This window comes from Vitis riparia, chromosome 12, assembly GCF_004353265.1.
Source record: "Vitis riparia cultivar Riparia Gloire de Montpellier isolate 1030 chromosome 12, EGFV_Vit.rip_1.0, whole genome shotgun sequence".
NCBI classification, from domain to species: domain Eukaryota; kingdom Viridiplantae; phylum Streptophyta; class Magnoliopsida; order Vitales; family Vitaceae; genus Vitis; species Vitis riparia.
In genome coordinates, this window is record NC_048442.1 from 20195243 (window position 1) to 20218971 (window position 23729).

General features: G+C 32.4%; 2 protein-coding genes across 2 annotated transcripts; one reads left to right on the forward strand and one right to left on the reverse strand.

Annotated features, from left to right (window-relative positions):
• The first annotated feature begins 13515 nt into the window (after positions 1-13515).
• LOC117926726 (ketol-acid reductoisomerase, chloroplastic) lies at positions 13516-17786 on the forward strand. Its single transcript, XM_034845981.1, has 10 exons — positions 13516-13825; positions 13996-14088; positions 14898-14963; positions 15144-15284; positions 15655-15882; positions 16003-16120; positions 16202-16341; positions 16450-16617; positions 16809-16964; positions 17177-17786. The coding sequence occupies exons 1-10, from the start codon at positions 13538-13540 to the stop codon at positions 17543-17545; spliced, it is 1767 nt and encodes a 588-aa protein (XP_034701872.1). The 5' UTR covers positions 13516-13537; the 3' UTR covers positions 17546-17786.
• Positions 17787-19022: 1236 nt separating this feature from the next.
• LOC117926083 (putative pentatricopeptide repeat-containing protein At1g12700, mitochondrial) lies at positions 19023-21703 on the reverse strand. Its single transcript, XM_034845168.1, has 2 exons — positions 20461-21703; positions 19023-19258 (listed from the first exon to the last, which is right to left on the reverse strand). The coding sequence occupies exons 1-2, from the start codon at positions 21701-21703 to the stop codon at positions 19023-19025; spliced, it is 1479 nt and encodes a 492-aa protein (XP_034701059.1).
• Positions 21704-23729: the final 2026 nt, after the last annotated feature.

A 23729-nucleotide genomic window follows, 5' to 3' on the forward strand; every position in this document is an offset into this window, starting at 1 on the left:
AAAAGATTCAGAAATTATTTCTATATAAAGTAATTCTTATTAAAAAAAAATCATATTTAAGGATCAAAAATTATTTTTTGTATAAATAAAATTAGAACTATTAGATAATAACATAAAAATATTTGAAAAAAAAATATTATTAATCTTTTATTTGTTTTTAAGTTATAAAGATTAAAAACATACTTTATTTGGTATAAAGGGCTTCTTGTTGAAAATTATATTCATAAACTTTTATTAAATAATAAAAAAACTATTTATTTCATAGAAGTAAAATGCCAAATGAGCAAATAAATTATCATGTTAGGGCATAAGTAATCTAGAACACTTTATATACATGGAATAATCGATTAAAATGGATCAAATCTTTTCCACTTTGAAAAACTAGCCCTTCACCTTTTTTTAACCTAAAAAATACCAATTTTTGATAAAAATGCCTTCATCTTTTTTTTTTTGCAAAAGTAACCATTTCTTTTAAAACACACATGAAAATAATGAAAATGTTGAAGGATATTTCTGTCAAAAATAGGTTACTCTTCAAGTTCGGAAATGGGAAATATTAGTTTTACGAATTTGAAAAGTTTTCATCTTTTTAATCAATTTATCCTATACATTTTTCATTTTCTTGGGAAAATAATTGAACTCTGTGTTCATTTTTGACAAAATGAAAATTAGAGAACCATTTACAACCTTATTTAAATAATAAAGATTTTGAAAAAAAAATTAAAATTAATTAAAAATCTAATATTCATAAGCATTTCCACTATGTTGCACCATGGGTTTTGGTTGGGGGTTTGATTAGATATGAAAATGAAGGAACCCACATTTTCTTCCATGCTTTTGTCCTCTTTGGCACCCACTTCTAAAACTTCCATTGAACATCATAATGAAGAAGAAAATTGTGGGTTTATGTTGAGGGATTTCAAATGTGTAGGGCACTGAGGCCAAAGGACAAAAAAGGGTTGGGGCCCTTGAGATTGAGAAGCCAGCTCATTACTTTTGAAGAGCCAATCACCTCCCCCACCAACCCACCTTTTGACATTTGGGCTGTGACCCATTCCCCACTTATTCATAATGACAAAAATCAAAGCTTTATTTAGGCGATTTACCATTTGTTTACGTGGACCAAGTACCCACTTTTATTAGAGGATTTGTCATGTGGTGGTCAACATCCTCATTATTAAATTTTTTTAAGGAAAAACATTATTATAATGGAAAAATAAAGAAACACTGCCTTTGAGATTGATTTTATAAATGATAATAAAAAAAAATTAAGTGTTAAAAATATTAGAATTATTTTTTAGAATCACGGACTCTAAGAATCTAGTTATGATTTTAAAAAAAAAAATTGTTTTAAAAATAAAAAGAAATTAGGTGTTTGATAAAATTTAAGAAAAAAACTATTTTTAGTGTTTTTTTTTTTAAAAAAAAAAACATTTGATAAGTGATTCTCATAAAAATATTTTTTTTTTAAAATACTTCTCTTGTAAATATTTAAAATAAAATTAAAATACATTTGATAATAATTATAAGAAGTATTTATAATATTTTTAATACTTAACAAATAAAAATTTTCAAGTGTTAGGTATGATGGAAATGCTTAAACAACATAATCTAAATATACTATTTATAATATTTTTGAGATTTGGTACTTTAATTTCTTATACCACTTTTATACTAAAGCACCTAACAAAAACATAAGATGTGTCGGTATCCAAGACCTACCATATTTATAATTTTTGAAGGGTGGAAAAGTCCTTTGCCTAAAGTGGACATTATTTTTGTACTTTTTGGCATAAATAATTCATTTTATTTTTTGAGTTATTTAATTAAAATAAATTTTTTTTCTCCTTTTTCCTATTGATGAGAAGCATCCGGTAGTACAACACCAATAGAAAGAGTGAAGCTACTAAGCTAAATTATTGTTAGAGAAATTAGATCTTTAGGCTTTAAAAATGACTCCCCTTACAAAAGAACCAAGCAAAGCTAGTTGAAATGAGAAGGCTGATCGTAGATCAGATTGCTTGTAGATCAAGTTGGTTCTTTATATCAAAAAAGAAAAAAAAAAGGAAAACCTTTACATACCTACAACATGAAATATAATGTTTTTTAAAATAAAAATACATCTCATCAACTTGTTTTTATCCATCCCATGTCAAAGCATTTAAGAAAAATTGTGATACCCATATTATATTTATAATTTTTTTTAAAATGAGGATTGATTTATTTTCTTTAATAATGATCTATTTATCAAATCTAAAAGTTTTTTTATAATATAACCAATATTTATCATTTTAAAAAATAATAAAAATGATGATAAAAGTTATATATCGATATGTTTGATTTATTTAATTAAAATTTTTAAAAAATATCAAAATTATCCTACTGTAATAAAAACATTTTTAAAGTATAGTACCCAATAACCCAAATATAAAATCAATCCATAAGTTTTATTTCTTGAAATTTAACATTCTCCCAAACATGGTCTAAAATTTAGGTTGGAATTATAAGCTTTACATAAAAACCCTGATATTATTATTCATAATTTGAAATTTTCTTGTGAACATTAATTTCAAAAAAGTTAATAATGATAAGAGCCAACAAAATATCATGATAGTGAGAGATGCATTGAGCCACAAAAATAAAGACATGAGAGAGAGGAATTGGAATGTCAGATTTAACTAGTCATAGTAGGAATAACCATGTTTGAATTGGCTTCTAGTTCCACATGTTTTATGCCTCCCTTTGACGACAGGAAGTTAGGCAACATCCCCATGTGAAACTGGTGGTCTATGATTGATCCTTTGCATAGGTTCAAAGAATCAACCATCATACCAAATCTATTGCTTTAGATGACAGACTTCTTTGAGGTATGACTTGGGTCATGTCATATGATTATTATTATTATTATTATTATTATTATTATATATCCACTGTTGACATCTTTTAATTGTGTAGCTATTCCGTTGAGTTAGATTCGATGTTAAGAAATAACTACTAATTAATCTAATTGTTATAATAAGTTGGGAGAATATGTTTGTCATTTTCAAATAGAGATGATACATCCTACATTTACAAAATATTTTCTAATAATGGATTATATCATGATTTATATAAAGAAAATGAAAAAGAAAACAAAATTAAGAGATTTTATATGATACGTTTCTATCGAAACTGTCTTTTTGTTTCCTGTACTTTACTATCGTCCGTGAAATCTTGGGTCAAAAGTTATGTTACACCAAAAAAGATTTAAATAGTATCAAAATAATAAAGCTAGAGGGAGGTGAAAACATCTTTAGGGATCTTCACGCATAGTTGAAGTGTTCGTTGGATTAGTTCAATCAAAGGTTGCAAACTTGAATACAACAAAATGAGATCCTCACTTGGGATGATGAGAAATTGTGATGCTAGGTGTATGCTCAATTGTCTCCCTCTGTAACTCTAATAAACCTTTAGCATCACATTCTTAGTGTAGTGTTTTCGTTCCTTTCCTTTCCTACTCCTTGAGAAGGAGAAGGAGATTCAAAATGGGATAACTAGACTAGTTAAGAAATGTGGAATCCTGGAAATGCGGTTTAATTAATTGAAGGCTATGGTGGATTCCGTGAGCGGAAAACTTCCCATTTCTCGGGTAATGTGATAATCTAGGGATTGTCAAGTACCGCATTCATCTATTGAATCCTTGATGCAGAAGTCCCCCGTTGAGTTTGTGTTCCTTAAGTTTCAACTCCATAATGGCTTAGGGGACCAAGTAGATCATTTAATGCATTATTGATAACTAATGACACTAGTATAGAGGAATGATCCCCTTATATGCAAAGTTTTTCCTACAAGTTTACTAAGACCCACTTTGGTTGGGTTCTACAACTTTCCAAATTGATCTATCTTGACTTTCTCAAAACTCTACATTATATTTGTTTCTCAATACATGTGCTTTTATCACCAATTTCAAGACATGGATTCATTGTTTAATGTTAGGATGAACAAGGAGGAGGCTTTGAGGGAGTACATGCAATGCTTTTTAATAACATTGGCATAAGTAGAAGCATACGATGATGTGATAGTTAGAATTGCTCTAAAGAAAGGTCAATCCCTTATTTTTTTTAGTTTTGTATAGATCATGTACAAAAAAAAAAAACTGCAAGTATGGAGGAATCCTTCTCAAAAGCCTACAAATAATAGACTTAAGCACTTCTTAGTATAAGTAGTAGTCATGAAGCCAAGGATAGCATGATTAGTGTGTAGGTTCAAAGCAATTGAGAGAAGTATAGATGTGGTATTCACTAAATTGAAAGCTTATTTTGTTAGAGTATTTAGGAGTTATGCTATAAAATCTTTTTTTTTTATACCCTTTAATGTGATAGCTCAATATCAATAGTCTATTCGCTAGTTAACAACTATAGCACAATAGAACCCAAGTAAAAGTTTAGCATAATAATGAAAATGGAATACAAACATGTGTCTTAAGAGTTAGGAAGTCTTGAACTTGTTGTGTTGAATTCGACACTTATCATTGCATGGGGAGTGGTGATGTATCGACCATTAGCATCCTTTAATTGTGTAGTTATTCCTTTAAGTTGGATGTTTGTTAACTTGGTGGATGATTGCTGACTTTGGAAGATCCACATCAACTAGATGTTAGGATAAAACCCTTAAAAGTATGACATGATATAATAAATTTGGAATTCATTTTTTATTTAATGATTTTTCAATTTCACTTTTATCTATCCTTATTCCGTATATTATACTTTATGAGCATTCTTGCCTATATATTTGCATTGTACGTGACTTTGGTGCATTAAGAGTTACACAAAAGATCTAAGTCATGGATTCCTTGTAAATAGATGACTTGTTCACAACCGGTTCATGGGTCTATCTAACCCATTAAAGGTTGTAATGCATCACTTCCTAATTAGAAGGATGACTGGTCGTGGCTATCGGGATGAGTTTCCCATGGTGAGTGCACTAGTGTGTATAGCTGGGCGTAAATCGATATGCTGAAATAAGAAATAAATACAAGTCAATGAGAAATGAGATAGTTTAGTTACATATTGGACAAGACCTACGATGAGTCATGACTTAAGGCTATCAAGTAGTCATGACCTTACCAAGCTGCTTCATTGTGTTGTTTCTCAACCTTGAGAGAATATTGAGTTTGTATTAAAGTTAGCAATGACTTTGACCTATGGGTGAAATCGTAAGCTAATCGTATATTCCCTATGAATTGGGTTATTATTGATGGAAGTCAATAACAATAGGTATTCTCAATAGAGACGTCATGATATCTCTTGGGATTGAAACAATGTGTTTCCTTAGGTGATTCTAAGGAGGTGTGTTTATGGAAACTATGGTTATAATAGTTCCTTAAATGAAACTTAACATGAGCTCTTTTAAGAGCTAATATATGTTAATTGAACACACAATAAGAGGATTTGTAACTCAATGATGGTAGAGGTAGTCTTGAAAGGCCGATAACTTTCACCTTGGTAGACTACGGATACCAGTTCATGGAGAGACTGAACATAATGGATAGTAAGTCACGGACCCGAGCACTTGGTGTCTCGTTGTTATTTACATAGAATACTATAGTCCAATTGATTGTTTATAATGAGATATTAAATTAACTTTAGAATTGATTACGAGGGAACTAATATTCCTATGTATTAGGAATTTGAGGCTAACCCAACCTATGGTAATCACCCTAGATGGGGGGTAAATAGGGTGATGATCTCTTTTCGCAAATTTAAACAAGTGAATGCAAAAGACAATTATATGCAAGTATATAATAATCAATATATAGACAATTGCATATAAATTAAAGAGTAGGGAAGAGAGAATACAAACATAAGAGTTTATAGTGATTTAGCGCAACCCGGCCTACATCCACTCTTCTCTAACTTCAATCTTGAGCTTGAGGTTCCACTAATTCAAGACTTCCAAACCAAGCCTTCAAGCAATACAATTGAATTATGGTTCTAATTCATCATCTTGGACTTTTGGCTCTAAGCACCCTTTACACTTCTCAAGAGATATCTCACTCTTGAACAACCCCTCAAGTGATACCCCACACTTGAGAAACTTCATCTCAAAGATTTAAAAATGAATGATCTCTCAAAAATCCTAGCACAAGAACTTTAAGCTCAAATGATACACGAAAAACTAGGATTGAATGGTGCACTAAAGATATGCAAGTTTTAAAATAATGGTACACTCAAAAATACTCTTCCAATGCTCAAATAAAATCAAGAAAGATTTGGGAAGGTTAAGCTTATGAAACAATGAAGATTGAAGCCTTTTTATAGAAGAAAAAAGCCAAACTAGCTGTTGGGGGTTCGACCGGTCGAGCTAGGGGTCGACCGGTTGACTAGCCGTTAGCATTTAATGCTTGGCAATTGACCGTTGGGCCTCAACTGGACCTCGATCGAACCTCGACCGAACCTCAACCAGTTGAAGTTCAACCTTGACCGGGAAGAGAAGGCCACTGGGAGAGAGAGAAACTTTTTGGCCTCCCTCAACCGGTCCTCGACCGAACAAGCACAACCGGTTGACTGGTTGAACCGGTTGAGCCATTTTTTGGCTCAACACCCAACCTTTTTCAACTTAAAACCTTTTAACACAAGTTTGAAAATCATTTAACACAAGGTTTTAGTTGAAAACATGAAATCATCCAATTCTTAAGATATTTAAAACAATATTACTCTTGGATGATTTTGGTGCATAAATAAAGAATGAAATGCATGAAAGTCCTAGTGCACCAACAACCTTATAAAGAGATATCATGAAGCTTTGGTCTTGAGGTGGTCTTCTTCTTCATGATTTCTCCTTGGCTTGATTTGTCTTTGTGATTGCCACTTTGGAAATCGTCTTGCCTAATCACACTTGAAATATGATCATTAGTTATAAACCTTATTTTGTTATCAACAAAATCAAGATTAACCAAACCTTGGTTTCACATTATGGATCCTAATGGTCCCCACTCTGAGCTCATATATCTTGTTAGCATAGGTTATGAGGGTTGGATTGACTCTATGTTCACTTTTGTGCATAAAGGTGTTTTGGTAATTACGCAATGTTGCATAAGGGTAAGTGAACAAGGTTTCTGAATTGAGCTAATTGATTAATTAGTAAGCTCTATTGGGTTAATTAATCAATTAAAACTCATTTTAGGTTAGATTAAGTGACGCACTTAAAAACCTTATAAATACTCTCTAGGAGTTAAGGTTTCCATGACTTTTGTCTTCCACCATCCATAGGGATTGAGAGTCATAGCCTCTACCATCTTTTCTTCCCCACCAAAAGTGTGTCAAGATCAAGGTTCGAGTAATCAAGCGAAAGACTTCGGGTTTACAAGACTTCTACGATTTTGATCTCCATTTTCACTATGTAGATTTGATTCGGGAACATCCAAATCTGAGGTATGGTTTTCGTTAGCACTTTTTGAATCCTTTTAAAGTATAAAAATGTTATTTTTCCGCTCTGCATAGGATTTAGAAAAAGTTTAAAATAATTATGCATGTTCCTAACCTGATTCAGACTTGGAAAACGGAGAGATCCTGGTTTTTCCCTTCATTGGATTAGTCATCTATATACAAAGAATTAATGATGTACCTAATTGTTGCACTGATGGGCTAGTATATCATGTATAAGTAAAGAGACTAGGTGTGTCATTTCCAGATAAGGATGACATGTGCCCCACTTAAAAAACATTTACTAACAAATCCCAATTTCCAATTTTGATAAGATCAATAGATTTCTATTTGGAATTGTCAATGAAGAGAACAATCAAGTAGTTCTACTGCCGCCATCATTATCATTACTTCTACTACCATCTCATTAAAAACAAAAAATAAAAAACAAAATTTGTTATTAATTTTTTTTTAAAAATTTTCATTATTTCTACATTTAAAATTGGAGAAAAACAAAATGTTCACCTTCATAACCAATTAAACGATTGTTTCCAACAACTGTTGCAATAATCCCTATTAATGCAGAGATGGTTGACCCAAATAGAAAATAAGACTTACCAACTTGTACTTCAACCTTTTTATTCAATTGTATATATCATATGCGGTTGGGCTTTCACCTTCTACCGTCATGCTCGATCATGCACCTAGATTATTGCCCTAAGGTCCAATCGATAGCAGCTCTACTCATACCAAGTAAAGCCCATGAAAATCAGATGGGCCTACATTTCCCATGAGCATTCAGCCCAATTTAGGGCAGGAGAAGGCCATGTAAAGTGTAAACAATCTCAGATTCATGGCCCTTCTTAAATAATAATAATAATAATAATCCCCTTTTATAATTATGTATAGGGAATTAGGGTTCCAACACACTTTTTGCGGGTTTCAATTGAGTATATATGATCAAATTGGTATTAATCTACATAACTCATTTATTAAATTAGGTAATTTTTGGATCAATTTGCATAACAATAATTTGACTTGAATTATATAATAATCACATTATTAACTTAATTATATTTTAAAACTATTTTACTCATATTTCACTCATTTTAAATTTGTTTTTAAATAAATAAGTCAATTGAGTTATAAACATGTTTGGTCAACACATTGATCACATAAACATATATAATACTTAATTGAACTTGGTTATTAAATAAGAGAACCCGGTTATTAAATAGGTTAAATGAGTTACACAACATGTTATCTATTTAATAATTAGATAGTATTTGAGTTTTATATTTTAACATAATTATTATTCATTTTTGGGTTGAGCTATCTAATAAGGTTACAACTTGGCAAGTTGATTACTAATTCGAGTTCAATCTGAATTAAGGAATATTTAATCTGAACTCTAATATAAGATAATCCAAGTACAATCTAGCTTCATTATTCTAAACCCAAGTTGAAAATGACGCCCAAGTCTGCCTAAATGTTGAGTTGAGTTTAAGTTTGATCGAATTAGCATGTTCGAGTTGCACCCCTACTATCTAGTATAATACATAGACTTTGATAGGATATGAATACAATCCATATACACGAATTATCATCACTAGTGACTTCTATGTTCAGTAAAAAAAATAAGGAAATGAAAAATAATTATTGTTGTGTTGTTAGATGATTAATTTTTTTTTTTTTGAAATTTTTTTATTAAAAATAAAAAATATATGAAAAATTACATGGACATTCTTAAAGTAACTAACAATTACATTTTAATCCGTTAATTTTCTTATATTACACCAACACCCCTATTGATATTGTCTTTCAACTATAGTGGATGGGGAGTTGAAATATAAAAAATATTTTTAACTTTTTAAATATAAAAAAAACCTAATTTTTCTCTTGTTTTATATTTTATTTTTTTAATAATCACATGAAGCTATTTTGTCCTTTCCATGGTTGATTATTGTGGACAGAATTTTTTAAAAATACTTTTAATTTAAAAAGTTTTTTTTAAAAAAAAAAATGAATGTTTTATAAAATTTAAGGAATATTTTTAAATTTTTGAAAAGGTCTGAGAAGGGCATTTTGGGAAGTGAATTGTACGAAATTCTAAATATTTTTAAATTTATGAAAATAAATTTATTTAAAAATGTGAGTATTATTTTTCTCTTTTTTTATATTGATAAGTTATAGATTGCGTTGGAGAGAATGTGGTGGCAGGTGGTGCATGGGATATCAAGATGCTGTAATGGGTGTCAGATAATGAAAAATATAAAAAACAGTGAGAAGTGGCACGTGCAACTGTGGCACCTGGCACCTGCTGCCAACACTTCGGACACGTGCACGCTTGTCGGGCATTGAGGTTTGTTTTTTCCGTTCACGTGTTTGATCCATGTCCCCCAAAGATTCGCTCTGAGTTGCGTTTGAGCGGTCTATGGGGCCATTTGTGGTTGGGCTTTGCTCTTGGGCTAGGGCTAGGCCCACCCCAACCCAACATATATTTTTTACTTAAAGAAAGTCTTGTCTAACTCTAAGAAATCAAAATATCCTTTTAAGTTTAATAACAGCTTTTATATTAATTATTTTATTAAAAAAAATTATAATTTAAAATAAAAATTAAGAAGTTTTTATAATATTAATATTATCTTTTCAAAATTATGACTTTAGCTTCAATTTCAATTAAAATAGAAAGTTGTCTTAAATAAGATCGAAAACATTTTTTTTTTTTAATTCGTCTAAGTTGAGTGTTGTCCCGTTAAAGTTAGGTGTCCGACTTAATTATTCTCTTAGGAGTTAGGTTCATTAATTTGCTTATTTGTTTGTTTCTTTTGTTGGTTACAGTCCTTCTCATAAGGGTTAAAACGTCTCCACCCATCTAATAGAATATATATAGTCAAATTGTTTCATTCAATGAGAATGACTTTCCTTTCGTAAATCATTTTTCTTCTACCAAACACTAATCTAATTCTAACTTTGTTTCATCCTTTTCAATTTGGATTCTACCATCTCTAATCCTTTTCATGTCTCGCCCAAATTCACATGCCATTGATTTTGGTCAATTTAGTTCCACTTGGTCAAAATTTAGTAACACCCAACTCCTTATTGAACAACATACTACTTCATTTTCTTTATTTATTGCCAACCATCTTAATTTTTCTACTCCTATCAATTTTACTTTAGTTCTTAATAATCATCAAAACCATAACCTCACAACTTATTCAAAAAATGCTTATCTTATTAAAAAAATGCTTATCCAATGCAAATCAACTTTGAAGTTGGTATTTTTAAACTTAAAGTCTATATAGCCAACTTAATCCCAATGTGTGAACTTATGATTGTTGAATCAACCACCAAAGCTCAAGTCTTAAGTGACAAAAATTGTAAAGGTGTCATGCTTAATGAGTAAGAGGCCTTAATGAACAATAGAACTTGGAGTTCGGTTTCAATTACCCTTGCTATGAATGTAATTGGAAACAAATGAGTTTCAAAGTCACATACAATTCTAAGGACACAATTCAAGCATATAAGGCTAAACTTGTGACTAATTAAGGGCTTCCAACAAACTCTAAGTGTTAATTACTTTTGAAACTTTTAATCGAGTTCTAAAGACTTCTACTATTTGAGTCATCCTTACCTTGGTTATACATAGATGTTGGAAAATCCAACAAATTGATATGAATAATGTATTTCTTAATAGGGAGTTACAAGAAATTATATACATGTATAATTCGAGCACTTTATTGATTATATTTATCGTTTACATAAAACTTTGTATGGCTTGAAGCAGACTTTCAGAACTTGAATTTCATATACAAATCATTTAGTAAAGTTCTTCTTCTTTTAATTTATGTGAATGATATCTTGATTATTTGAGTTTGCATTCAAGTTTAACAAGTGATGAATGATTTAAACAAACAATTAGATTTGAAGAGCTTAGTGTCACAGACTTAGTCTTTTCGTAAACTCGTGCGACACTTAAACAAGTCAAGACACTTGATCTTGCTAAGTTAGCTCTACTCCAATACTTAGCTTGTTAGGTTAAAATGTTCACAACTTGGAAGTTTTAGAAGACGTAGTAGACAACTCTTAACAAATAAAAGCTTTTATTGTTCAAATGAAACTTTACAAGTGTTTTTGGAACTCACTTGTTTGATTAGGAAGTGATTTAGGTGGTGTTTTGACCGAATGAGGTCTTAACCTATTTATAGGCACCTTAGGAAGTCTCCAGAATCTTGGGGAGTTTTTTACAAATAAAGAATAATCTATAAACCCCTACACTCAATGATATGTATAAGATGACTTTGGAAGATTTTAGAACATCCCACACTATTTCAATGCTCTCCTAACAAAGTGTAGAGATGTGTGGACATCTCTAATATTTTCTAGAAGTTTCCATACTCTTCCACTTTGTAGCTAAGTATAAATATTTTCAAGGGTCTTTAAAAGCTTTTCACCTCCTATATAAACCCATGAGGAGAGTCATTTGAAGCATTATGTGACATTAGGCTTTCTTAATTATTTCCTACTAGATTAGAACATAAATTAGATTAGTTGGTTAAAACAAAGATGCAAGGTGCAAAAAGTAGCACAACTTTAATGTTACTGAACTTCACATTATCTTTACACGATGGTGAATTGTTTTAATCATTACCGACAATGATTAAATAAATCTTTGATATATATAATATTTTAAATTAAAAGAAGTACTAACTTGGAAGTCAAGAATAGCGGGAAGGGAACTACTTGAGACTCACAACTATATATATTATATAATGTGATTACTTAAGAAAAAAAATGCTTGAAGGAAACGTCTAATATTTATTTGCCCGTCTCACTTCATCACTGTGTGGGAGCCGCCTCCATCATACAAATCATATCTTCTCCATTATCTTTTGCATGAGAATTTGTTAATATACTAATATAATCCACATAATTGATAGATGACGTGGAAATTGCTTTATGATTATTATGGCAATCTTAGAAAGCAAACCACAAAAATAGTTTAGGGTGTCTCCTTACAAAATTTGTTTTGATGAAGAAAATTCAAAAAAAAAAAAAATAGAAGTAGGGAAGTTGGGTATTACATTTAAAGGCATATAAGATAATAAATATTTTTAAATTATACTATATAAATTGAAATATTAAAAGATAAATTTTCATTTGCTTATATTTATAAACGAGGGTAAAAATTCATTTTATTTTATTTTTTTTAATTTTTAATTATAAATTTAAATCTAATTAGTTTCTTTCTATTATTTTAAAATAATTTAAGATGGTTTGTAATTTTACTAGGGTTACAACTTGAATGGGTTGGTCGAGTTGATAATTAACCCAATCCCAATTTGAGTTAAGAATTTTATCAAATCTCTAACTTGGGATATTCAATTTAATGTCATTCAATATCATTTTTTCTAAGTTTGGATTGACTTCGGTTTGTTTTGAAGTCGAGTTAGTTATGGTGTATAATTCAAAATCCATCTATAATGTATATATATAAATTTCTTTCTATTTATATGAAAATTCAAATAGTAAATAGGAAAAAAAAATTTAAAATAGAGAAAACAATACAAATTTATATATTTTTCTTTAAAAAATAAAAAATATATAATATAATATAACATTATATGATATTTTTTTTCTAAAAAATATATAAAAAAGAAATATTATTAAATAAACTAATATGTATTACAAATATTATAAAAATACAAATCAAAGTTTGGATTAGATTTGATACTTTATATATATATATATAAATAAGATAATATGTATTATAAATATTATAAAAATATAAATCTGAGTTTGGATCAGGCTCGATTTATTCAAAACTTGACCTTTCTCTATTATCACCATCTCCCCCTCAAGGAGTAATAGATGGTTCAAAACTAATTTTTGTAATAATTTAAAAATATATTAAATTATTTCTTTACCGAACCTAAAAATTGCTGTCTAGCCGCTGGCGGAAGAAAAGTCGGATCCAAATTGAATTCTTTCCTGTGAAAAAAAATAAAATGGAAAGAAAAAAAAATCCTATCAGGCCCAGTTGTGTAGAGCGCATCCGGCGCACAATAGCCTAGTAAATGGAAGCCCTATAAACTCATCTCTTTGTCGCTTTAAGTGGGGAGTAAAGGCAAACAATGGCGGCCACAACTTCCTTCGCAGCAGCGGTGCCGTCAGCTTCATCATCCCTCACTAAAACCCTAAAATCAGACTCCACAAATCTTAGTCCGAACCTAGGATTTCTATCTTCCAAGGCCTTTCAGTCTCTCAGAGCTCGAGTATTGCCCGCTAGCAGCGTCGGCGGAACTGGTTCAGCTCTCGTTGCAAGGATGGTGTCTACTCCACTGATTAAGCCCCCCGCTCTTCTCGATTTCGAAACCTCCGTCTTCAAGAAGGAGAAGGTCTCCCTCGCTGGTCACGACGAGGTATTTTACCCTCTTTTCTCCCCCTGTGGCTTTCTGCTTGGGTCTCGGGAAAATGGCCGAGAAATACTTCATTTCTTAAGCATTTTTGTGCGTTTACCCTAAATTTCCCACTTTCTATTCTGTACCGAAATGGGGTTTGAGTTTATTAGCGAGTTATTGTTTTTTTGTAGTATATTGTGAGAGGAGGACGGGATCTGTTTCATTTGCTGCCGGATGCTTTCAAGGGGATTAAGCAGATTGGTGTTATCGGTTGGGGCTCACAGGTGACCTCTCACAACCTCCGCTGATCAATTGAATTATTATTTAAGAATTTGTTTTGTTTTTTGTTTTTTGTTTTTTTTTTTGCTCTAATTGGTGGATGATGGTGCCATTTCCAGCTCTTAGAGATAAGAGTGGAGTGTGAAACTTAGATTTTTCTACATTCTTTCACGTACCCACAAATAATTCTCATGATTGTTAAAATTTACCTGGTGGGTTACACCTGCATGTTGAATAAATTGAGGATAATGTCTTACCTTCAATGGAAAGTACATTGTTCATTGAACTCTGAAATTGAATTATATGTAGTATTTGACATGTTTATGAATGGCTCTTGAAGTATTTAATGGATTTTGAATGTTTAATTTTTCCTTGTAGAATAAGGTTATACACAGATCCTGAAGAAGTCAAGTATAATGTTCGGATTTTTAATCAATTTTTTTTTTTTTTGTTGGTCATTGGAATTTAAGCCACACAACTTTCTTTCTGGTGCTATTTCAAAGATGGGTCACACATGCACATTTTGCTTTAGGTGTTTCTCAAAAAATTAAAGGGATCTTTTCAAAATGTATTTTTTTGGCAGCTTTCTTCTGTTTTTCTAAATGTAAATTATCTCATGGTATGCTTCTATGTTGCATGGCTCATTTGACATATAAAAAAATGTGGCATCACTCTTTCATTTAATGGGATACATCATACTTGGATTTCTGAGGTCCTATGTTATTATGTTTTCTGTTCTTTTTGTGTAGATTTTAGAACATACTTCTTTCTTGTAAATATACAATCCACTTACCTTCCACTTGCTTTCATGCAGGGTCCTGCTCAAGCTCAGAATTTAAGGGATTCTCTTGTGGAAGCAAAATCTAATATTGTGGTCAAGGTGGGTTATTTTCATTTTTTTTAATAGATGACTGGACTTTTTATTTTTTATTTTTATTTGATTTATTATTATTGTTATTATTATTATTTTTTTGTGGCTGAATGGAAGTAGTCTATTTGTGATTGATCATATTTTATCTATTCTGAAGTTACTTTTATGTGGCTGCTTTGTATAATACAGATAGGTCTCAGGAAGGGATCCAAGTCATTTGCTGAAGCTCGTGCTGCTGGGTTTACCGAAGAGAATGGGACCCTGGGAGATATATATGAAACCATTTCAGGCAGTGACCTTGTCATGCTTTTGATTTCCGACTCAGCCCAGGTTAGAATCTTTCTTAGGAAAGAATTGCTTCTCATTTTTTTGCCCTTTTGATGGTGTGTGTAAAGGATGATTGAATCTTTCCATTCTCTTTCATGTACACTGTACAATAAAGAAAATGAGGAAGAGTTACTGACTGGATTTTAATATTTCATGATGAATGATTTCATGTGCGTAAGGATGTTCTGTAGATTCTCCAAGACTGTAACCAATTGGATTTGGAAATTAGTTCAAGATTAACAATGCTATTATGAAGTATTTGACGATTTGTGTATTTTCTGCACATTGTGTGTTTGTTTGGTTGTTGATCCCCATTTGTTTCCGAGGTCTGTATTTTTTTTTTGCTGATTCTTAATTTCACTGTGTGTTGCAGGCTGACAACTATGAGAAAATATTCTCACACATGAAGCCAAACAGCATTCTTGGACTTTCCCATGGGTTCCTTCTTGGTCATTTGCAGTCCCTGGGCTTTGATTTTCCAAAGAACATTAGTGTGATTGCTGTGTGTCCTAAGGGAATGGGCCCATCCGTGAGGAGACTCTATGTCCAAGGCAAGGAGGTAAATGGTGCTGGAATTAACTCCAGTTTTGCAGTCCAACAGGTAGCCCTCTCTCCAAACCACACCCTTCTCCTCTCTCTCCACTTATCTCTCTTTCTCTTGATTGGTGATGCTTTCTTTCATTGTAGCTAACCTCTTGAACATCAATGTCTGTATTTATAGGATGTTGATGGTAGAGCCACAGATGTTGCCCTAGGATGGTCGGTTGCCCTTGGTTCACCTTTTACTTTTGCCACTACACTTGAGCAAGAGTACAAGAGTGACATCTTTGGGGAGCGAGGTTTGTGTAGCTTCTTTGTTCTTACCTATTTTGAACTTCACTAAATATGTGATGTTTGATTTTTGTTTTTCTGTTCTCCAGGAATTTTGCTTGGTGCTGTTCATGGAATTGTGGAGTCCTTGTTTAGAAGGTACACTGAGCATGGAATGAGTGAGGATCTGGCTTACAAGAACACTGTTGAGTGTATTACTGGAATTATATCAAAGACCATTTCAACTCAGGTTTCATTCTTGTGATTTAATCCTTTATTTTTGTTTTTCCTCTGTAAATCTCTCTCTTTGTGGGACACCAGAATTTTAGTAAATGGTTGGATTTGGTTCTCTCGACAGGGTATGTTGGCTGTGTACAATGCCTTGTCAGAAGATGGGAAAAAGGAATTTGAGGCTGCATACAGTGCCTCATACTATCCTTGTATGGACATTTTGTATGAGTGCTATGAAGATGTAGCCAGTGGAAGCGAAATCCGCAGTGTTGTGTTGGCTGGGCGTCGCTTTTATGTATGTGATTTTCTTCCATCTTTTGTTGTCGTTTCTTTTTTAATTTGTTGAGAATGCAGTGGTATTCTGTAAATTTGTGTTTTGAGTGTTTACACTGCATTATCTTGAACTTGAAGGATCACATTGCCTTAAGACTATCAATTAGTTTCACCGAACATCCCACTGAATTATGTTATGCCCTTGCCTTACAGGAAAAAGATGGTCTACCAGCTTTCCCTATGGGTAAGATTGATCAGACTCGAATGTGGAAAGTTGGTGAGAGAGTGCGCTCAGTACGGCCAGCTGGTGACTTGGGTCCGTTATGCCCCTTCACTGCTGGTGTGTATGTGGCTTTAATGATGGCACAGGTTAGAGTTTCCTTCTTGGAGTTCCAAGTGCTGTTCATATTGTTCTTTTTCTTAAAAAAGAGGCAAATTACATTGCAAGATTTTCAGAATGGTTCCTGTTGATTTCATGCCATCCTTTAAAGTTTGTTCTGTTGACATTTCTAGGGTAAAGAAGTATGATTTTTACACTTCAATTTATCTGACATTTCTTCTTAAAAATGAAATATATCCAGATTGAGATTTTGAGGAAGAAAGGGCACTCATACTCGGAGATCATCAATGAAAGTGTGATTGAGTCAGTAGATTCTTTGAATCCCTTCATGCATGCTCGTGGAGTTTCATTCATGGTTGATAATTGTTCAACCACAGCACGTCTAGGATCAAGGAAATGGGCCCCAAGATTTGATTACATCATCACCCAACAGGCGCTGGTGGCAGTGGACAATGGTGTGCCCATCAATCGGGACCTCATCAGCAACTTCCTCTCTGATCCTGTGCATGGAGCCATTGAGGTTTGTGCCCAGCTGAGACCAACTGTTGACATCTCGGTGCCTGCAGATGCAGATTTCGTTCGCCCAGAATTGCGCCAGTCTAGCAACTAAATTCCGGAGATGGTTAGCTTGCTCGGGATGTTTCATGGTGTTTGAATCTAGGTGTGTTAAAGAGTGCTATCTTGTTTTTTTTCGGTTGAGTCTTATCCAAAATATCTATCGCAGTATATGTTGTGTGCTAGAGCAATGGAGACACAAGATCATGCACTTCCTATTAGTTATTTTGGGACAATAATGAATTAGTATTATGAAAAGTGATGGACTCCCTGGACAAGATCATGCACTTCCTATTAGTTATTTTGGGACAAGATCATGCACTTCCTATTTTTAAAAAGCATTCATTTCTTATTTTACTGTTTCAATCTTTTCACTTGCCCTTCTCAAAATCCTTATATTTTGGCTGCAGACATTTTACTAACAGACATTAATTCATCAATGAAAATTTATGAGAGTCCATATTCTAACAGAAAACACAACAAATGAAGAAGCGGTATACGCAAGGGAATAAGGAGTTCTTGAAAAAATTAGAAACCAAATAAATAAGCTAAAAGAAACCAAAATCTTCAACTGTATCTGCCTCTATTTTATCTAAAAGCTAGTAACCCAATGGAAATCACCTTAATCCTTTTTAAGTAAGAATGAAAATATCCTTCCTTCAAGCAGATAGTTGTCCATGAGCCCTAAAACTTGGAAGTCAACCCACTTCATGGCATAAAAAAATTCCCTTTCACCTGTGATCTGTTCCATCCTGAACATTTAGCTTCAACAATGAATTTGATAGCATTACCAAATCTCATGGCTTTCAATAAGCTAACCATAGACCTAGATCAAGACATAATTATGCTCACTAGCCTCAAGTCTTCAAAGTGCGACCTTTGTGTAGTCTTTGTATATTGGATGAGGGATGCATCTTGGTTGACAAAAATGACTTCCATGAGTTCATTTAAAGCAACAGTGCACAGGTTACAATAGCATCTTCCTTTTTCCATAACTTGAAGAAAGACAAAGAAATAAGGTTGCCTATGGTTGAAGCATAGCATGTTTCATCAACTTTCAACTTTAAATTAGAAATTAGCACTACAATGTGTCTGAAAAATCTTTTAAAGGTTTGTTTGTGAAATTAAACTAGATAAGCATAAAGGGCCATTACACAACAATAAAAATATATGCATATGTACACATGTGTATGCATAGAAAGAGAGAGAAAGATGTATGATAGACTACATCATGTTGAAAAGAGTACTATGTTGATTAGAGTCTTTACTGTCACAATGCTATGGCCTAAAGCCTCAATAAACAGCCTGATCTCTTCTTCATGGCCCAAATTTCCATGATTCTTGCAGATTAGAAGCTCTTAGGTGAATCGATTGAAGTCCCTCATCTCCATTTCTGAGTGAGCTGACAATGTGCTCAAGAGTCAAGAAAATCATGTCTGCCTCAAGTGTTTCCAACCAGTCATTTGGATCAGAAATCACATTTCCAACAGCGATTATATCATTCTCTTTACATAACATGGAGTATCTTTCAACTAGGTTCTCACTGAGGGAACATGTCCTTCAGCTTGTGGGCTTCCTCTAGATACAGAAATATCATTTTGCACAGGCAAATCAGTCTTCCATTCCACCACCTTCTTGAGACCCCTCTTTATAGTGAGCTCTTTTGAGTCATTTACTTCCATTTCTGGAATATTGACCATTAGCCAAGTTTGAGTGAGCCCCATCATTAGAGAAGAGATGAATTTCTTCTCCAATTTCTTCAAACACTCTGAAATGTATAATCACCTTAAATCTCTAACAATGAATTCTTTGTAACAATCATTTTTTATTATCCAAAGACAAGTCTTTTCTTTCAAAATTATCAAAGATTTTTGGTTTCAGCACAACCAAATTGCTAGGAACATCAACATCGTTTTCAGCATAGCTTGCATCTGGATGCTCCATAGTCTCTCCTGCCTTTGAATCCAAGTTGGCTCCGCTGTATTCTCCAATATTGTTGCATCCAGGAATTTCCTCCGATAAAATTCAAGCCAGCTTCTAGATACTACATCCCCTTCTCCTTATACAAAGCACTATTGTTTTTTAAATGAAAGTAAAACCTAGAAAGCTAACAATCCCTAACAGAATATGCCTCAAGAACCACACTGTGTCCAAGATTGAAGCAAGTGTAGATGCTTGCATTACAAAATTTTACTAGATATCTTTATCTTCAACTATTGGATGTAATTAGATTTCTAGATGAAATAAAATTTTAAATGGTTCTTAAAACATATATCATTCAGAACACTAATTAAACAGATGTGTCCCTATACTAAGACAATAAGAGCCCAAATTTATAAAAGACATCTACTAGACATAAATATAGAAGAACAAGAAAATCCTGTAAAGTTTCTAGTGCAACCAAGGGAGCTCAAACCTAAGTACAAACAACTTCAAGTGACACCAGTGGCAGTAACCAATGAATCATTGCTCATAGAGTTTTTAAAAGATAATCACTGTAAGGTCCATTAAATGAATCAAATTGGAAGGACATCAATGGCAGGTAAAAATACTGTACTAACAGAAATTGCAATTAACTAGAATTATCTCTTGCAAAACCATGACATTTCCATAAATCCAACTCTTTTGCTTGCAAAACCACATTGATGCAATCAAAAGTCATTAATAACCACAAAGAAAAGTGGGGCCCTCAAAGAATTCCATATTTAGAGTTGGTGAATATCATAACTCTTTACTGAACAAACTCACATAGAATTTGTTTTACAGATTGATCCAATCCATCATCAGATAACATTTCCACTAACAATGTGGTGGTGGATACATCAATAGAAAATCCCCTTGAAAGCATTTCTTGAAGAAGTTGAATAGCTCTCAATGTCTCATTATTTCGTAAAAATCCTCGAGTAATCAAATTATAAGTGCAAGCATTTGGTGAGCAACCATTCTCATCCATTTCCCCAAATAACTTACTTGCTTCGGCCAATAACCCTTGTTGACAAAGCCCATTGATCATTATAGTATAAGTCCTAACATCAGGATGCAAACCTTTGGAGGAGAGATTGGAAAAGAGATCCCTTGCAGCTTCAAGCTCACCAGCTCTACACATGCCATCCATGACAATACTATAAATATGTATATCAGGATCCAAATTAGTACCTTCAATAGCTTTCAGCAAGACCATTGCTTCAGCAAGACGATGATTTTTGCATAGATAGTCAAATAAAATGCGGTAAGTAACAAGATCTGGAATTTGACCATAAGCTACCATCTCATGAAAAAGTGCTATTGCATCCCGGAGTCTTCCCACATGGCATAAGCCGTGTATAAGAGTGTTGTAAGTCACAGTGTCAGGAATCAATCCTTGCCGAGACATTTCTTCAAAGAGACCCATGGCCTTATCCATTATTTGAATCTTACAATATCCATTGATCAAGGTTGTATAGCTAATAACACTCGGCACACAACCCTTACGAACCATCGTATCAGATACATTAACTGCCTTACCCATTTCAGACCTTAAACAATGTCCGTCCATCAGTGAATTGTAAGTGACTACATCAGGCTTCAGATCACTTTGGATCATCATGTCAACTACATAATGTGCTTTGGCAACCATTCCTTCTTTACAGAGTGCATCCACTAATGTATTAAAGGTTAGCTGATCTGGCATTATTTTCCTATGTATCATTGCATAAAACAATCTTATGGCTTCTTTCCAATGACCTAAAATGCATAGGCCATGAATTAATGAGCTGTAAGTAAAATTATTGGGTGAAATGCCTTTAGCGAGCATATCCGAAAAAAGGCTCAATGCTTCAGTCAATTGTCTATCCTTACAAAGGCTATCAATGATGGTGCTATATACAACAACGGTAGGCCGGCAATTTCCTTGTTCCATGCTCCTAAGAAACCTGATGGCTGTACTAGTATTTCCCACTTTGCATAACCCATTTATCAGAGTTCCATAGGTAAGTACATCGGGATGAAAACCTTCCCCAATCATTTTATCAAACAGTTGGAGGGCTTCACCAATTTTACCCTCGACACAGAGGCCCCTAATCAGAGTAGTGAAGGTTGCAGTACTGGGTTGATACCCAAGTTTGAGGATTTCGCCTAAAACAGAGAAAGCAAAACCCAAGCGGTTCAAATGGCAGAAAGAGTTAATGAGGATGTTAAGGGTGTAAGTATTGTGTGGAATTCCAAAAAAATCCATTTGCTTATAAAGAGAAAGCACAGTAGAGTAGTGTTTCATTCTAGTAATGGAGGTTAAAAGTTTAGAGAAATCAACAATGGAGGGTGGAGGTCGCATACGAAGCATTCGATTAAATAAAGAGAGGGCATCATCAATGGTATTAACATTCAGGGATTTGGAATGAAAGGCATGTGAAATCATCCATGTACCAGAAGGAGGAGGAGGAGGAGAAGAAGAAGAAGGCCTTGACAAAATCTTCATCATCTTCGTCCAGGGGGCTGTGTGTCGTATTTGTTCTTGTACAAATCCCGCCACATTTTGCAGGTAACATAAAGCCCTCATTCAGTTCTTTGTATGAATTATTGACTTCTTTGTACATTCATTCCTTCCATCCCAGCATTTACAAATTTCTCAAAGAAATCTCACATGGTCCAAAGAAATATTAATTAAAGCTGTGGAAGAATAGAAGGGAAAGAAAGTAGAAAAGAAACATAAAAGAAAAAAAAAAGTAAAAAGAAAGTAAAAAAAAGTTGAAGTTAATTAATTATTTTTAGATTTTTGTGTATTATTTCAAATTTATTTCACCTTTTTTTAATATTTAAGTTAAACTTGGATTAAGGTTTTTCAATCCTAATTTAATTTGGGTTAGGTTCAAATTAATGTTACTACGATGATTTAAGCCTAACTCAAATCTAATTTAATATTTTTTATAATATTTATGATTTATATATCTTATATAATAATATTCATTTAATATTTAATTTTTTAAGGAAAAATATTAAATTATTATCTCATATATTTTTTTACAAATATATATGAATTTATTTTTATTATTTCATTATTATTTTAAAATTTTATCTCATTTAATATTTAAATTTTAGAATTCATTTTACAATGCTTTTAAAACGCACTTTTAGTTTAAAAAATATTTGTGAGAAAAAAATTAATTGTTTGAGAACTGTTTTTGAAGACATTTTTCTATTCTTTAAAATAAAAAATACAAAAAATATGTTTGATAACCAACAACTGTTTTTTGTTCTTAAGAATTGTTTTTTTTTTATATATTATTTTTGCTTGTTTTCTTTAAGGTTGTTTAAATAATTATACAAACATGTAAATTGATTAAAAATAAAACATTCCATATAAAAATTATTTTTAAAACATATTTAAAAATATTAAAAACATGTTAAACGCATTTTAAGTTTTCAAATAGATTTTTGTTCTAAAAAAATAGAGAATAGTTTTAAAAAACTATTTTTTTAGAATTGTTTTCAAAACAATTACCAAAAAGACTTTAAATATTTGACAAAATTTAGAAAATATTTTTCAAAATCACTTATAATTCTTTCTAGAGAAGTACTTAATTAATAGGCGATGTTAAAAAAAACAACATTCTTAGATAAAACACTTTAATAAAAATATTTCAAATGGAAACACTATGGAATCTATTTCTTGAGGTTGTGAACTCTTCATTGGTAAGGTTTGCATACTCACTAACACTAAGCCTACAAGATTTTGTTGATTTTCGTGTAACAATGCCGGGTGAAAAATTAAAGAAGAAATAAGAAGAAGAAGTATAGATTTAACATAGTTCGATAGATTGCCTACATCCACGAGAACATGGAAGAAGACTTTCACTATATGTGGGTTACATAAAAAGGTATTTATACTAATCCTTACCTATTGAAATTGCAAAAATACCCTTAAATCGTATCACATGGGACATGGCTTGAGAAGCTCAAGCTGCCAAAATGAAGAGCAAAGCCAAACACATGTGTTGACATTGGATTGTGAAAGCCATGGAATATACTCAAAGAAGTTAGGATTAATGAATTAAATTGAGAGAGAAGATGGATATGCTTCATGATTTGTCTAGGGATTTATACACGAAAGTTTCCCCTCCCGTTACATGCAAAGTGTGGTCACTGTCAAGGAAAGCCTCGCCCATCTACGTGCCTTAGAAAATGTTCTGATCTGGATCCATCCCATTAGCTACTTTCTTTGATGTACAGCTTCATGAAATTACTCTTTAGGTTTGTCATTTTAT

Coding starts and splice junctions, on each gene's coding strand:
- LOC117926726 (XM_034845981.1), top strand. CDS start 13,538: ATGGCGGCCACAACTTCCTTCGCAGCAGCGGTGCCGTCAGCTTCATCA. Junction 14,089..14,897: donor TTATCGGTTGGGGCTCACAG/GTGACCTCTCAC, acceptor GCTTTCATGCAG/GGTCCTGCTCAAGCTCAGAA. Junction 16,965..17,176: donor TGGCTTTAATGATGGCACAG/GTTAGAGTTTCC, acceptor AAATATATCCAG/ATTGAGATTTTGAGGAAGAA.
- LOC117926083 (XM_034845168.1), bottom strand. CDS start 21,703: ATGGATTTTTTTGGAATTCCACACAATACTTACACCCTTAACATCCTC. Junction 19,259..20,460: donor AGGGTTATTGGCCGAAGCAA/GTAAGTTATTTG, acceptor TATACATTTCAG/AGTGTTTGAAGAAATTGGAG.